At 36.5% G+C, this 18011-nt stretch overlaps 1 protein-coding gene across 1 annotated transcript in view; it reads right to left on the bottom strand.

Annotated features, from left to right (window-relative positions):
• PLEKHG1 (pleckstrin homology and RhoGEF domain containing G1) overlaps positions 1-18011 on the bottom strand; it is a 97094-nt gene that overhangs the window by 50644 nt on the left and 28439 nt on the right. The window contains 1 exon segment of the mRNA XM_036767206.1: positions 4936-5036. Coding sequence (XP_036623101.1) covers positions 4936-5036 — 101 coding nt within the window.

The following is an 18011-nucleotide window of genomic DNA, read 5'->3' on the forward strand; positions in this document are numbered from 1 at the left end:
TCCAAGAGGACCAAAATGACATCATGATGTTGGGGTCAATGTATGGTGTGTTTGATTGATTGATCACACCAGTATGAGCTTGCAAGGTTGTAACATAGCCTTCAAAATAGTTTATGTGACCATTTGGGAGGGAGATGTCTCTAAATTTGCACATCTTTCATTTCTTTTGAGCTACTGCAATTCTGCTTTGCTCATAGAGCACAGCACCTTCTTTAACGCGGGCATGCCACGCTGGACAATCCTGTGTCAGTATCTCTTACGTCTCACAATTGGCACCAAAATTCTTCAGAGACCTTGAGAGTGTCCTTGTTTTGCTTCTTCGGACCATCATGTGAGCGCTTGCCTTGTGTAAGTTCTCCATAAAAGTCTTTTAGGCAAGTGTATATTTGGCATTTGAACAACACGGCTAGCCTATCAGAGTTATGCTCTCTGGGGCAGATTTTGAATGCTTGGCAGTTCAAGTCAAGAAAGGACCGCAGTGTCCAGTACCTTATCTTGCCAGGTGATCTTCAGAGTCTTCCTGAGACAATTCAAATGGAATCAGTTCCATTTTCCAGGATAGTAGTGGTGGACTCTCCAGGTTTTTACAGGCATACAACAATGAAGTCAGCACAATGGCTCTGTAGACCTTCCTTCTAGTAGGCAGCCGAATACCTCTTCTTTCCCACACGTTTGTTCTGAGCCTCCCAAATGCTAAGCTAGGTCTGGCAATTGTGTATCAACCTCATCACCTATGTGAAACAAGTCTGTGTGCTTGCTCCCATGCTTTTTAGCATGATGTTTTCAGTGAGCTTGTCAGATGCCTTCAATGAGTATGAAAACAAGGTCAACTACCATACTGATGGAAAATGATTTAATTTGAAAAGGCTACAAGCCAAGACTAAAGTGGAAGAAGAGGTGATGCAAGCCTTTTTGTTCATAAATGATTGTGCACTTTGTGCAGCCTCTGAGGCTAAGATGTAACAAAGTATTGATCGATTTTCTGCCATTTGTGCTAATTTTGGCCTAACAATTAACAATAAGAAAACAGAGGTTCTCCACCAGCCAGCATCACATCATCCATACATGGAACTATCCGTTACAGAAAATGGAGAAAATTTTGAATGCTGTGGATAAGCTCAATTACCCTGACAGTATATTTTCCAGGGATGTCCACATAGATGACGAGGTTGGTGCACTGAGACCTTATTACAGATACATTCAAATCAACATTTAGAAAATTCCTATTCTAAGGAAATGATGTTGTATAAGACATTTGGCATTTCTTCCCCTTTGCTTCCCAGAATAGAGGGGAATAAGTGGATTCCTTTGATGATGCCAATTTTCTGAACGTTAAGGAATTTATCACAGACTTAGACTTCTAGGCTGTTTTGTTGATTATCGTATGAGAATCAACTGTATACATACATACACATGTATCTACATATAGATACATAGATAAATAAGTAAAATGTACATATACACACCAAAGTTTATCTCTTTCAATTAAGGCTGCTACATACATGTAACTATGTGTATGTAAATATATAGCTATACATACTCACATATTAAGCATATTCTATCATTTTGGACAGAAGAATTCACAAAACATTATTCCAAATAAGTCAGCTAAAGCATCCAGAGAGGAAAAAAATCAACATCTCCTTTTGGCTGGCTTAATTATAAGATTTCAAGTCTTGCCACTGCTTTGACTGATATGTGTGGAAAATCTTGCAAATAAACTAGAAGGGGTAATATATCCAGGCCTATAGTTTTGTCTCATACCAGGTGTCCCAAAAGTCTTAATGCAGTTGCACCCAGAGCTTAAAACTGCACTAAAACTTTTGGGACACTTTGTAATTATGTTTATTAAAATGATTGAAATAAGAAATATAAATCAAGACCTCACAATTGTCATGGAATAGTATTCACAACCCTATTCTGTGTGTAACCCAAAAAGTCCCACATTTTCTGGGCAATGTTATCACCTAAAAGAAGATATTTGAGCACTTAAAAAGTTTTTTTTTGAATTATAGAAATAAGATTTAAATCACAGAAATGAGACTAGCAATGCAAAATAAAATAGATACTTCCACTTATGCTGAAATAATAGAACAATTCCCTTGAAAATGATGACCAGAACTTGAGATTAAAAGAAATAAATTCTTCAAAATGAGACAGCATTATGTATGTGCATATATAAGCATACAAAATTATGTAACCACATGGATACCTCACCATAATGTGTCCTCAATTTTATTCATTAAACCCTGATGCAGGTTCATTTTAGTCCTGATTGTCCAAAAAACAAAGGTCTTTATAACAGCAATTCAGGAATGCAAAATTTTTCTTGGCAACAAAACTAAATTTTATTCTTATTTGCATGAAGAATAACATGTCCCACAGAGCACTTTCTGTACTTCTCTGACACATTCTATCTATGGGAGTAACAATACCACATAACCAAAAGGTTTGTTGTACAGAGTAAATGAGACAGTGTGTGCAAAGCTCTTTATGAAGGTTATCTATTTTTATTATTTATAATCTTATGATTATAGTTCACTGCATGTGTCTTAAATCCTTATATTACTATAAGTACCATGCAGTCTAGAACTCCTGCCTCTTTGTCATCGGTTCCTCAAAAAATGTTCTGCACACAGGGAGGGATTAATAAATGTTTACTGAGTTGGAATGATTTTGCTCTACCTTCTCTAATTCGTGGAGCCATACTGATATTCACTTTTCAGCAACGGTGAAAAACAACCCTGGAATAAATTATACAATCTTCAAAGATACAGAAAAATACAACCATTTCAGAGAGTATTAGCAAACTCTGAAAGTGAAGTGGACACAACTCTGGTTTCCCAAAGGATCAAAAGCTGGAGGCTCTATTCCTATCTAGGAACTTGAATTTAACATTGACATATTACTAAAAGGCTATACATGTATAAACCCTCCACTTACCTTTTCTATTTACTGTTTGCTTTTCCCTTTTTGTTCCTAACATATTGTAATCTTGTTTCACTTCATACATCACACCATAATAATACCTGTTTTTTTAAAGACTACAGAATATTAAACTACAAATGAACCCAACTAAATTATAATATAATGCCAAGGGTTCTCAGTCCTCTTTTTTTCTCCTTCCTATTCTCTAAGTGGGTAAGGGCAGTGTGGCATAATGAAATGATAGATGGTCTTAAAGCTAAGAAGACCTGGCTTCAAGGCCTTTCTCTGATATTTACAGGTTCTGTGACTCTGGAAAAGTCATTTAACTTCTCAAGCTCTATAAAACTCTGAGTTGTAGAGAAGGTGCCCATCTGCATTGATCAAGACAGTTTCCAGGAGCTCCGCCGATGGAACCACAGGTTCAGTTCCTCTCCCCATATCACCATTCTCTTAGTGATCTCATCGGCTCCTGTTGCCCCCCAAATCACCTTGTGGTAGATAACTCTCACATCTCTATGTCCTCTCTCCTGAGCTCTGCTTCTGCATCACCAACTACCCTTTAGATATTTTTGTTGTAGATATTTCAAACTCAATCTGGCCAAAACAGAACTTATTCTCCTCATAAAACCCATCTCTCATCCTATTTTTCCTATTTCTATACAGGCAACTACTGTCCTTATGGATGTCCAAGTTCTCAACCTTAGTGTCATCTGCAATTCTTTTTTCTTTCTTTCCCCCATATAACAAATCACCAAGATGCCAGGTCTCACTGATTTTTAACCCCATGTCGTTTCTTGTGCCTTTCCATTTATCCCCACTCATACCATCATATGTCCTGATCACTGTAGTCCCAGTCATCATTATCTCTCACCAGGATCCTGATTGGTCTTCCTTTCTCCACTTTCCCTCCCTAGAAACCATTCTCCACAAAGGTATTAAAATAGTATTCCTAAAGCTCACATCTGACCAAATCATTCTCTTGTTGAAGAAGCTCCTCTGACTCCCTGTTGATTGTAAAATAGAAATTCTCCTTTTGGCATTTAAAGCCCTTAGTAATTTGGCACCAGCCAGCTTTCCAGCCAAAATTCTCTACTTGCTGTTCCCTTTAAATCAGATTCAATTTCCCACCTTGATGACTTTTGCACCCTTGTTGCTCTGGCCTGGAAGATACATCCTCATCTCTACCTTTTAGAATCTGTAGCTTCAGGTTTTCACTCAAATGCCAACCCCTCTCTATACAAAGCCTTTTAAAAAATCCTTTGAGTTGTTAGGTCTCTCTGGCCTCCCCAATATTTATACACACACATATGTGTGTACACACATACATACACACATACACATATATTCTCTTTACTTATTTCTAAATGCATTATTTCTCCCCACCAGAATGTAAAATTTATAAAGACAGTTTTGGTTTAGCCTTTGGATCACCAGTACCTAACATAGCTCTTAGCATACAGTTGGCAACTAATAAATCCTTACTTCAGTCAGGAATATGTTGTTGGACTATTTGTATCCAAGGGATATAATTTTTCTCTCAATACTGAAGGGGATTATGGTACAAAAATGCTTTATAATCAGATTTAATTATTTTAATCAACTAACGAAATATGTTTCAGGTATCCTTGGGCTCAGAATTGCAATAGGTACTGTAAAGGATACCAAAAAGTATTTGAGAAAGCCCATGAAACTAATAACTTTGGGCCTGTACATTTTTTGCTATGGAAGGAAAACAACTCTGATCATTCTGTGGACCTATAAGCAGATCTTCTCTCCAGGCATTGCAGGATAAAAGAGGTTTGATGGAGAATAAATATTGTACTTAGGAAACTATATAAGAACTTAACCCAGATTTAAGTTTTCAAAGAATGATAATCCCCTGAAAAGTGGAGGATTACAGATGGTCAGTTTTCATGTGTTATGTCCCTTAAGAAGTTCGGCCACATAGATCTTAGAAACTAATAATCTGGTTGTTTTCATATTGTCCATATTTCAGTATTAACTTACCTGTTGAAATGGTAGATATCTTGTATGTTTCCAAAAAGGGCGGATCTTTCTTCAGCCCCCAGAGAAAGTTTGCATTGGTCTTTGATACAATCAAGATAATCCTGTGAAATCAACAAGAGGGATACCTTAAAAACTCCGGTCCTTTCCAATATCAGTAATGGAGTTATCTTTAATTATGTAAGATGAATCTTTCCTATCAATTTCAAATTGTCATTTCAGTAATGCATGTAGTAATTCTATTGTGAGAAAACAGTCATTCTTTTATTAAAGATAACAACATTTACCTGTTCCCTGACCTCATGAAAATATCAGATAAATTGAATAGTAAGTCACATGGGGACAACATAATGTATCTTTATATATCCACCTGCAGAAAACTGTACGCAGACTTCATTCACATTGTGATTGTATAATAGCTACAATTAATTAACTGATACAGTAAGTTTTTCCATAACAAAATATTATTACTTTGAAAGAAAAACTTAATGGTGTTCCCCAGTGTAATTTTGCCACAGTTAAAAATCAATTTGCTTTAAAATTAATCTTCAATAAATAAAAATTCTCAAAAGTCCTTCAGTTAAACATTAATTTATAAATCGGCAACACGTTTTGTTAAGTGATATACCTCAGCATGATATACTTTAGTTGTTAATTTTGGTTACAAGCATATAACATTTTATGGAACATAGGTCAGTCAACTTAAAAGATTTCTTCTCTCTGATATAATAAAAGTTTCTGTACAAAACCTGGATTTCCATAGGGATCTTGATTCACAGTGGGTTGAATTTTATCTGTCTGAACTTAGAGACTCTAACTGAGCTGTTGAGATGGAGGGAAAACCGTTCCCCCAAGACCTATGTCTGAGAGTCCTAGTCAAAAGAGCTCATAATGAAATGTCCCCCAGTAATGTTTGCAAAAGAACTCTGCAGGAGGCAGGAAAAAAATAAAGGAAAAAGTGAAAACAGCTGAAATAACGTAAAATGAAAAATAAATAAAACCCCCTACCCTGAGCTGAACAATGTAGTATGGCATTCAACCAAGGGCAACATAACATTCCATGGCCCCTCACTTTGAGGAAGTAACCCCATGAAATGTCAACTAGAGCATGAAAATCTTTACACCAAAACTGCATTCCAAAGTCTGATAGCAAACACAAAAGTATTCTGATGCACCAGTTAAGGGAAAATGGAAACTTAAGTACATCACACAATTGTTTCTTATACCCTTCTATAATCAACACTCATTATCTCAATTTCTGATGAACTCCCCAAATAAGAGTAGCTCTTCTTAGCTTCTCTGCCAAAAAGAACACCTGCTTGGAAATCATGGTATTGGAGAGCATCTTACCCAGACTTCAATGATAACCAAAGCTCTCTCTCCAAAAAGGAAAGCTAGCTCTTCTTTCTTACCATCCCAAAGAAACCTGGAGGAGCACACACAGTTATTGGGCAATGTTTGCATAATGAATAATGAGAACAAAGTCCTGGGGCTTCTCAACCTTCTGACATTTTGTTTGTATCTCAGAAACCACCCAAAGGCAGTCAATAGCCTCAGGAGTTTGTGGAGACAAGAGTGTAAATTGCTGCAAACTCCAGGGTCAAGGAGCCCAGCAAGAACAGGACCTCATCTCACTTTCCCTTGAGTTTGTATTGATTTGAGTAGTAGACATCAATTACCAAAGCAGAATAAAACTGAACTCAAAAGCAAAGACTAAGTAGATGGTGTGCGTGTGGAAAGAGTGGAACCTCAAAGTGAAAATGAAAAATCTATACCATAGATAGTAGAATTATTGTGTTTGCTCTCATATTTCTGGGGAGAATCATAAATAAATTCATGAATTAGAGTTTCCTGTAGTTATCCTGTGAAAGGTGCCATCATCTGAAGGCTTTGAATCTAAGTCTTAATAACCACAAATACTGACTGACATTGGCCTGTTGAAAAACACACGATATATGAAATTTTAACACACTTCCAAATATCTTCTTTTAGTGAATAGTAAATTGCTATGAGGTAGAAAATTTGAGCTTAAGAAAATGATTATATTTTAACTTAATGGCATCTTATTTTAATGAGTTTACTAACAGCTTTTAGGATGACAAATACATATTAGTATCAACGTCGTTATCATCATCAGTAAGAATTTATTGAGCACTTACTCTGTGCCAGGCACTGTACTAAGTGTTGGGGAGGTAAAGAAAGATGAAGACAGAGTCTAACCCTCAAGGAGCTCCCTTTCTAAAAGGGGAGACAACATGCATACAAGACATAGACTGTATAAATGGGAAATAATCTCAGAAGGAAAAACAACTGCATCATCTATTTCCTCTATGTTATCTTTTGGAATCTTCAAATTTTATTTTTTAACTACATCAACTTAGCTAACTTTACCAAATGGCTTGGTTTTTCAGATTATTTCATGGCCATCCAAACCCAGGGTGTTTTCCAAGAGTTTGGGGGGGGGGTGGCATTTGGACTAGCTGTTAGCAGGATTAGGTCAGCAAGTTCAGGTCTGCTAAAGATTTCATTGGTCTGCTGATTAATATAAGATGAAAGTTCAGATTTACCAGTCTCTCTAGTTTCTTTCAAGTCTGACTTTTTTATGACTCCTCAAAATTAAATATAAAGTGCATTTAGCAAAGCAGGGCCAGTACAAACATGACAAGACAGAAGACAAGGAACAAGGGTCTAGTTTAGAGTTTCTTTTTTGGGGGTGTGAACTGCTTAGTCAGTCTGAGGATGATTATGGCCCCCTTTCTTTGAATAATGTTTTTGGATGCATAAAATGATAATACACAAGATTACAAAGAAAACACATTATACTGAAAGGTAGTTACTAAAAATAATTTTTAAAAGGCCCACAGACTCCAGGTTAAGAAACCCTCATCTAGTTATATTGAATTCCACTGCCTGGGTCCCAGAATAGCTGCAGAAAACTATAGAATAGAAAACTAATCCTCCCTCCTCACTTGAACTTCAAGGTTTGCTGGATTTGCAGGAACCAGACACTAAATTCCTCATGTGAGGAAAGGATTGAGTTAAAGAGTACGTAGTACTAAGAATTTCAAATGGGCTAGGGACAAAGAATCATGGCTTCTCTCCAACAAATCATGGCCCACCTCCAACTGAAAAGACTTCAAAACACCAAAGCCTATAGTAGAGAGAAACTGTATTAAAAGGATGCTTATTTTCTGAAATTGTTCAGAACGTAGAGTGTTGGGAATCCAACTTTATGTAAGCCAACTGCTGAAAGCAGATCAAAGTTGTATGGTCACAACTTGCCCCTCACCAATCCTAATTAAGTCTTTAAATATGATACTTTAGCCCTAAATCAGTTACTGAAAACTACTACAGAACACACTATATTAACAGTTGTAATCATCTGAAACCATAATGAAAGGTTTTAGCTCCCAGATAACAGTCCAGGCCATATGCATAATGACAGTACAGAAACTAGGGAAATTTATTGGCTCAAAGTCACACTGCTTATTGATTTCATTTGTTTCTTGTCAGTCTTGTGGTTACTCCACTTTCAGGAACAAACTCTATGAAAAATTACAATGAATTCCCTGTTTTTTCTCAGCAATCACTTTTTTCATTGAATACTGAACTTCTAGTTACTGGAAGTATTTAAGCAGAGGTTGGATGCCCACCTGTCAGGGGCACTAGAGAAGATGTTCCTTGCAGAGAAAAATTTATGAGAAAAAGTTGCTAAAATGTGTCATCATACCCTTTGACCCAGAGGCTACAATGACAAGACAGAAACATCTTATAATACCAAAATATTCCTTCGATTACTCTGTAGTAGCAAAAACCAAATAACAAAAACTGGAAACAAAGTGAGTACACACTTTTGAATATGAGAATATTCAGAGAATACGAGAAAAACTTGACTGAATGGATGCAGATTAAAAAAAAAGCAGAACCAGGAGAAACAATATAAATAATGGTCACAATAGGGTATGTGAGAACAACAATAAAACACAATAAAAATCATATAATAGCCATGGAGGACCAATAATGAAATAGGGTTGCTAAGTGGTAGCAGTGGATACAGGTCCTGGGCCTGGAGTCAGGAAGACCAGAGTTCAAATGCAGCCTCAGACACTTACTAGCTATGTGACCTGGCCAAGTCACTTATCTGGTTTGCCTCAGTTTCCTCACCTGTAAAATGAGCTGGGAAAGGAAATGGTAAGCCACTTTAGAATCTCTGTCAAGAAAACACCAAATTGGGCCACTAAGAGTCAGACACTACTGAAATAACTTAATAGCAACAACAAATAACAAATACATTTTCTCCTCTCAGTAGAGAGGCACCGGAATGTCTCTATCAGAGGCAGTTGTGTTGGTTGGTTTTGCTTAACTGGCATCATCCACCCCGAAACCCACTCCCACCAAGCACCCCAGCAAAATATAGAAGAGATTAAATGGTTAAGAAGGCCGAAGTAGATCATGTTTTAAAATTACTTCCAATTCTAAAGTTCTAAAGACATTTCATTCTGAAATAATTTCCTTCATGATTCTATTCTGAAATTATATTTAAATACGCATATGTATAGACTGAAATAGTCAAATGTATCTATGATTTCATAAATTCTGGAGTTTCTTCCAATGATGCCAATCACAACCCATCTGTAATGACTCTTTTTGTATAATTCTCATCCATGTCTTCCCAAGACTGCCATGGGGGGACTGACTTAATCTGCTGGAGGTCTTGTTCACCTTCTCCCAAAATCACAAGGGTACCAGTGTGTACCAGTAACCCTGTACTTCCAGCTGTCAGCCCTTACCCCTGCCATTGATTAGCTCATCCTCCCTATCATTTCTTGATGACACCCTTCATAGTTGTTATTCTTGAGGGTTGCGGTTTACTGTATGTAGAGCCTGCTCTCATTCACTATGGGCCTTTCTACTGTTTTCTGCACGATGCATTTTAAAGTCTACAAGGGCAGCGATATCCAGGTCTTGATGCTATGCAGCAACACCGGTGAAATGTTTGTCTTGAAAAGATGAGCCTTTGTTGTCATTGGAAGTTTGGGGTCAGTAAAAGGCTTGCAATTTTCTGAAAGCAATCCGTTTTATTCTTCCATTCCTGTCCAACTCTGGGCCCAGATCATTGTCCCATCTGTATTTTTGCCCCAGAAAGGAATATGCTGCTGAACAATTTGTTATGTAGTCTTATCAGATGCTGCTGAATATGGGCAATAGACATCCTTCATCCATTTGGTCTTTTCTGAGTGATCTGACAGGTCAGCCTCTTCGAGTAATTACAAATCTTTACCAGGAGCCTCTGCTCTTGGGGCTTGATGAAATCAATGTATTGCCACCTACACACAGGAATATCCAGAGGACCTTCACCACCCATAGGAATTAATTGCTCCTCAATCTGGACTATGTACTGAATCTCCTTCATGAAAGTGGAAACTTCTTTTGGTAAGCCTATATCTTCTATTTTACACTTTGTCTGATATTTACTATCAGAAAATTACTGAATAGAGTTCTTTCTGTGATTTCTTCCAAAGAATTGTGAAGACCTTACTATATGGAAAGAAGAAACTTTGTGATATAAAGAGTCTATGTCTTATTTATTCTGTGAGTTGAACACATCTTCATAATCAACAAACAATCAGCACATTGGAATGTGAGATCCTTGAGGTCAAAGAACTTGTCTTAACCTTTCTTTGATCCTCAGTCTTAGTAGAGTGCCTGGACATAATTAAATCTTAGTTGCCTGATAATGGGATTTATGTTCTCTATATCTTTCATATTAAAAGTAGTCCACAATTGAATATTATTGTGAAAGGCTGTTTGTTCCCTAGAAATACTTTCATCAAAGATGTCCTTCATATGTATATAGTTGACCCTCATTAAGATCAACATTTTATCATTATGTACTGAAATATTATTAAAAAATATTTGCAAAAACACCACCATGAAATTAGTAACATTGTTTGCTGGTTGCAAAATGGTAGAGTAATTCTATGAAAAACTTGATAAGACCCTCCAAATCAAATTAGCATACACTGATAATTAGTGACATCATCAGTGTAAAAAAAGGAAAAAGGCAAAGATGGGGAGATAAATGCAGAAAAGTGTAAATATTTCAAGAGAAAGTAAAGAGAGAGGTCAAAGACTTGCAGATTACACGGAAGTCTCTCTCTTCTGTATTACAAATACTTTTTTCAAAAAAAGGATTAGTAGATGTTAACCACAGATAACACCAAATAATTCATAAAGAATGAAATTTAGGAACATTTAACAGACAGGAAGACTTACTATTCATGTGGGAGTTATCCTTGAGTGAGCTATCTGTTCAAAGTCAGACTACTGACTCATAAGGGGTAAAATCAGAATTTATAACAAACAAGAAAAAAGAATAGCAATGAGAAAATATATGGCATACATTAAGATGATTTAACTCTGAATTATTTAAATAAATTACTGAAAAATTAAAAACAAAAACAGAAGTAGGAGAGTGTGCTAGATGCTTTGGGGATTTTGGGACAATAGAAGTACATTGATACTGATTATAAATTCATCCGGAAGTTAAACCAATATAACTACTACACAGAGAAACTGAAAGATATATGCATACAAAACCTAGCCTATTTAATATGCTTGTAATTTGGGATTATAAACCTGGTCTACTATCTTTTCTCCCACTTGATAACTTTTCTGACTCTTTGTAAATTTCTCATATCCTTAAAAAAAGGTAAATTACTAACTCCTCTCTTTTCTCATTTACTTCCATATTTATGGAGACTTCATTCCATTTTCTCCAATAACTTCCCTCTTTGGCCTTCAGACAAGCTTTCACTGAGACTAGTTTTTAAAAGGTTCCTCATTTTATTCATTAATTCTGTGAGGCCAATTCTCAGTGCTATTGATCTTTTGACTCTGATGTCTGAGACATTCTTTAGGATTCACTCATTCTTATCCCTCTTTACTCAAGGGTAGTATGAGTCCTGCCACGGCTACTTACTAGCTGTGACCTTTGGCAAATTATGAAATTTCTTACTGAAGTCCTCAGTTTCCTCACCTGTAAATAAGATTATCTCAAAGATCACTTAGTCTATATGTCTACAGCCACAATATTTGTTCAAGGAAGCAATCAGTAAGACTTTTTAAAGAACTTATTTTAGCTAGGTACTATGCTAGGTGCTGGAAATATAAATACAAAAATGAGACAATCTCTGCTCTGACCTTAAGGATTTTCCACACTGCCAAGCCATTTGTTTTATACAAAATATCCTTACCCCTGTAGCTCATCTCCAGGAGTGTTACACTAATAAATTCTTTTCAGTCATTTGTGAGTTTAACCCAGATCTTTTTAGGCACCTGTAATATTGATTATTGAAATTTTATTATTTATTTTCATTATGATGATGATTATTATACACAGCTTCACTAAAACAATATATTATCATTAAAGCCTTAAACAATTGTTGGATTTTTTAGATAATAGATTTAAGAGAAAATCCCTTTTAATCAGGACATAATCCATGTAGCAGAGCCATGTATATTTCATACTAAATACACCTACAGTAAGTTTTATATGCTTAAGTTTCTTTATAATTCTTATACCAACCTAGCTTAAACTTATTTTGTGTTTTTAAAATATTTATCTTTTTATCTGTTCTATACAATATTCTATATATACCTTTTGTGTTAATGTTTTCAACCTTCCTTTGCCCAGTTCAGATTAAAGTGAGGTTCAAGGGACACTCATTTACCCATCCCTTTCCCCGTGTTTGTATAGTTGTCATCTTATACACCACTATTGTACGAGATTTTAAGTTCCCTTCCCTTTCTCCTGTTTTCCTTCCCTTTTCTTCCCATTTCCTTCTCCTAAGATGATAAAAACGAGGGGAAAAATACGCTCCCAGGCCCTCTGCCTATCTTATTGAACTTAGGACCCTTGAAAATATTAGGGCTCTGAGAGGACACTTGCTTCTTCTGCTATTAGCATGTAAAGAGTTTGTTTTCACACAGTCCCTTTCAATTGAACCTTTCTATGTTTCTTTCCAGTGTTTCTTTTCCCAAGAATCTATCCAGTTCTGGACTTTTCATCAGAAATGCATGGAAGTCCTCCATTTCATTAAAAAATCCATATATCCCCTAGGATTATATTCATTTTTACTGAGTGGACTATTCTTAGTTTTAAGTTATTACCTTTTTCCTTTTGGAAGACTGTATCCCCAACTTTCCTCTTCTTTAAGATGTAGCAGTCAAGTCTTGTGTGATCCTGATCGTAAAGCTCCTTAGTACTTAAACACTTTATTTTTGGCTGCTTGTGATGTTTTTCGACTTTCTATTTTTCAACTTGCCCTCTGGTTCTAGGAGATCTGAGTAGTTTTTATTTATGATTTCTTAAAATATGGCATCCAAGCTTTTATTTTTTTCCTTTTGTGGAAGTAGGTCATAATTTTCAGGTTGTCTAATGATTCTTAGATTATTAATTTACTTTCCAGTTCAGTTGTTTTTTGAAAATATGTATCTTGCATATTTTTTGGTTTTTAACATTTTTTATTTTGTTTTAGCATTTATTGTTATCTCAAGGAGACATTTTCTGTTTGGCCTATTCTAATTTTCAGAGAATTAATTCTTTAATAATATTTCCCATCATATCGTCTACAATGTTAATTCTCCTTGACATTTTTTCTTACCTAACTATTCTATTTTGTATCTCTTTTTTCATTTCTTCCAGGTACTGTTGTAGTCCTTATGGCTACGATTTGTTTTCTCTGTGGTACTACTTAGACTTGTGAAGTTACTTTCTTTTCCATTTACTTCTCTCCATCCAAGATATTTCTTCATTGTGTCCAGTGTTTGTTTTTACCTTTCTGTTTACTCATATCTTTAGCTTCAGTTTCTGGATTTGGGGCTCATGCTTATGTCAAGTTCCACTCCTATATGCCTGGATGGTGTGCCCATAGGCCCTGACTGATCCTGAATTCAGTGGTAAAAGACAGGCTCTTTTTTCAAGAATGGTCTTGACTCCTACCTAGATGGGAGACCTGGGATGCCTAGATGCTACTTTGGTTTTGTCGCCTGCTGCAGATGGGGGACCCTTTGGTAGCCCTGCACTGGAATGAGGCCCTGGTCTAGTCCTGTTTCCTGCCAGATCCTTGGATCACCCTACAGTGGGTGCTGGTCTGGAATGGACTGGGACCTCCTACTTGTCAACGCCCAGTTGGTCTAGTCCTATCTCCTGCCTGAATATGGACAGAGCCCTTTCTTCTGAAGCAGAAATAAGCTGTTTCAGTTTCCCCTTCCACCTACCCTACTTTTTTCTAATTTAGGATTCCGCAGGATTCAGATAGTCTTTTTTTTTTAATACATACCTAGACAATATGGAAGAATTTATAGCTGATTCCCTTTGGTTTTATTATTGTGCCTTTTTATGCACGTTTACAAGTTTGCTGGTGTGTTTGGGGGTCCTAATATCCTGTTATCTTCCCCCAATCTTAGTTCAAACTTATTTTGTCACCTTGTGTTCTGAGTTCCCAAAGCACTCAGCATGCACCAATCTACTGCTCAACTAACTGTTTCATGTAGGAGCAAATAAGAGAATATTTGTGAAGTATTTTGTAAACCTGAAAGCATTTTATAAAGATCAGCCACTGTTGTTGCTGCTGTTGAAGAAGAGCTCATCTCCTCAATCTACTGAGAGCTCTTAAAGAACAAAGACTATACATGATTCTGTGTGATAACACATAGAACATGCTCAGTAAATACTCATTGGCTTAAGGAACTTCTTTCTACCTTAAAAACGTCAAAAGTAGCCTTGGAGATAGACCTACTAATATGTTTCATGGAGAAAAAAGAGATAGGAAAGGTAAAGGATGAAAGAAAAGCTAACATATTTTTTAGTTAGTCCCCTCTAATAAATCACATATGTGAATTTCCTTTCTCTGGTCTTTGGAAAAATATCTAACCTCCAGGCATTCTCCCCGCTGGTCTTCATACAGCAATGTAAATGGGAGAAAGAATAAGTCACACAATCAAGAAGATTGGAGTTCAGGGTACCTGATCTCTCTGCCAGAATACAAAGGTTTTCCATGTATAAACACTGCTTTATCTGCATATGTGAGTATAACTGCTGTATATATACACATACACACACAAAATATAAATTTCACAGGGAATTATATTGAGAACACCATCTGTAGCAAACAGGATAAAGTCTTCCTGTCTGTGTGTTTTAACAGCAAAGTCTCAGGCTAGAGGCCAGGAACAACTACTTTCCTGACATTCTATCTGACCTTAAGCAAATTTGCATTTCTGTGTTGAAAGTCACCTATGCCCTGTAACTATTGGCCTTATTTTTTTTTTTAAAAAGATACGAAAATGATTACAAACACTCTGTGATATTTGGATGAATAGCTTTAACAAATGTATCCTAATCTTTCAGCTTTATTTATCTTGTATTATAAAAGCAACAGTATATCTGGGGAAAACTCAGATTAAGTGCCAATTGAACATAACTGGAAGGAAGCACAGATTTGGAATGGTAGTAGGTTTGGAATCACAGATTTACTGATTTATAGCTGGCTGGACTGGAAGCCTCTAACTCCAAATCCAGGGTTCTTTTCACTAGACTAAGATGCCCGAAATCTGGGGGTTTGACATTTCCTCTATAATCTGGTACAGATCACATATAGGAACATTAGTCTCTTCGTGTCTATAATGGAGGGATTCAAGCAGATCATTGTTAAAGTTCCTTTGAATTCCTATGATTCTATGAAAAGTTTGTTACTAAAATGGGTGATAAGAAAATGAAGCAAAATCCTTCATAGCGGTGTTTGGCGCGTAGTAGGCATTTCATGACTGCTCTAAGGAAGGAAAAAAAAATCATTTATCAGACATCATCCACTCACTAATTGCCCTAATTGCTCTGAAAACAATTGCTCTGGTCTGTCTCTTTTTCTCTAGCCATCTTTTGATGTTTTTCTTAAAGTGAGTTTCAATGTCTTGTCTACTGGGCATGTTGGTTGCTTTTAGTGACCTAACCTTCCCTCCCTTTACTGATTCGTAATCAGCAACTTTAAACTGTATTCAAAGAGGAATGCTGAGGTTTTCTAATTTTGCAGGGAAATCAAAATAGATAAACGTTCTACTCCTTTGCCATCAGACAACCCATTTTTCTGTTAGGGTCAAGAATCAAAAATAATTGCTATAATGGTCAGGAAGCACAGTAACCTCATCCTCCTACAGTTCTAATTTCTGTTTTGTTTAAAACCTCTTATGAACTGTTTTCTTACCTAATGTGAAGTTCAAAATTCACAGAAGCTGACAGACACCCATAATCCTCAAAGGGGAGAAGGGAGGTGCCTCTTTACAGAGGTAGGAAGGTAATGTCTTGGCAAAATTCTAAGCAACTGAAAATCAGGAACTGAATCATCTCAATTATAACTATGAGGCTGGTAGGATAACTTGAAACATGATAATTAAAGAGAAATTAAATAAAACCTCTGATGGGCATGCATTAAAGAAACTTTTTTTTTTAAATAGAAGCCCTATAAAACAGTTTGTACCACTGAATGCTCCTAAATTTGATGCACTTTCTCTATGCAAGGTATTATTCTTCAGTGAGAGGTTTAAAAAATTATAAGAAACTTTACTGATAACTCTCTTGGAGGACACTAGTTCACTCCTGCTCAGTTGGGCATGATCTAGAAAACTAACAAATGTGGAAGAGTAAAGATTTTTGTTGTTGTGATTCAGTCATTTTAGTTGTCTGACTCTTCGTGACCCCATTTGGGTTTTTCTTGGCAAAGATACTAGTGTGGTTTGCCATTTCCTTCTCCAGCTCATTTTACAGATGAGGAAACTGAGCCACGTAGGGTTAAATGAGTTGTCCATGGTCACACAGCTAGTGTCTGTGGCTAGATTTGAATTCAGGTCTTCCTGACTCAGGTCCAGTACTCTATCTACTTACTATGTTACCTAGCTGCCCCAGAGTAAAGGTAGTGAATTTTTTTTTTTGTCTAATCATTCCAATGTAAGAATCAATTGCTCCAATCTCCCTGACCTCTTTCAGTAAAAAATACAACCCAGTAAAAAGTACAACCTAGTCTTTTAGTCCTCTTTCCAACTAAGCAAATCTGTTCATTGCTACCCCCACAGAGATTGCTTTCTTATTCTTCTAAATGTTTGCATTTGTTCTTTGCCTTCTTTTCCACTAAAAGAAATCTTCTCTTTCAAAAATCTTGGCATACATTAGTATAATATCCTGGTCATTATATTTACTGTGTGACCTCAGAGCCATAACTAGGGGCTGGCAAGTGGGTTTTTGCCTTAGAGTGGTGACATAGAGGGGAATGTTTCTCACTGTTCTGATTTCAGTCTCCTTCCCACTCATTTTGCAGTGCTGACATGTAGCACAACCACGGCTGAAGCCCCACCTCTTGCTTTCCATCACTATTACATCTTTATCCTAAATCCAACTTCCTTCCCAATCTTGGCAGGGAAGAGGGCCAGACTGCTTCTTCTCCCATATGACTGCACCCATGCCAACCCATGCTGACCCTCACTTAATTATTTTGCCCAGGTTTAAAAATTCCTAGTTATGACTATGTGGCTCCCCAAACTTTTATAAACTCTTTAAACTACTGTAACTCATTATGCATAATTATGTACCTCATGCAAAAATATGGATTAACAAAACAGATTAGGGAATGATGATTCCCATTATGTCAGCTCCTATAAAGAGCTTACCTATCCAAAATGATTAAGTATCAATATCCAAGTTAACTTGATAAAGGAAGACACCTTGAAAATTAAGGAATTAATAGTCAATCAGTTATCATTTATTAATTGCTCACTCTGTGTTGGGTACTGTGCTAAGAGCTGAGGATGGAAGGAAGGGCAAAAACAGTCCTTGCTCTCAAGGCGCTCATGGCATAATGGGGGAGACAATATGCAAATAACTCTGTACAAAAAAGCTACAGACAGGATAAATTGGAGATAATCACAGTGGGAAGGCACTGAGACACTAATAAAAGCTTCTTGTAGATGTGGGACTTTAGCTGAGACCTGAAGAAAGCCCGAGAAGCTAGGAGGCAAAGATGAGGAGG

The sequence above is a fragment of the Trichosurus vulpecula genome, chromosome 7 (assembly GCF_011100635.1).
Source record: "Trichosurus vulpecula isolate mTriVul1 chromosome 7, mTriVul1.pri, whole genome shotgun sequence".
Classification (NCBI taxonomy): domain Eukaryota; kingdom Metazoa; phylum Chordata; class Mammalia; order Diprotodontia; family Phalangeridae; genus Trichosurus; species Trichosurus vulpecula.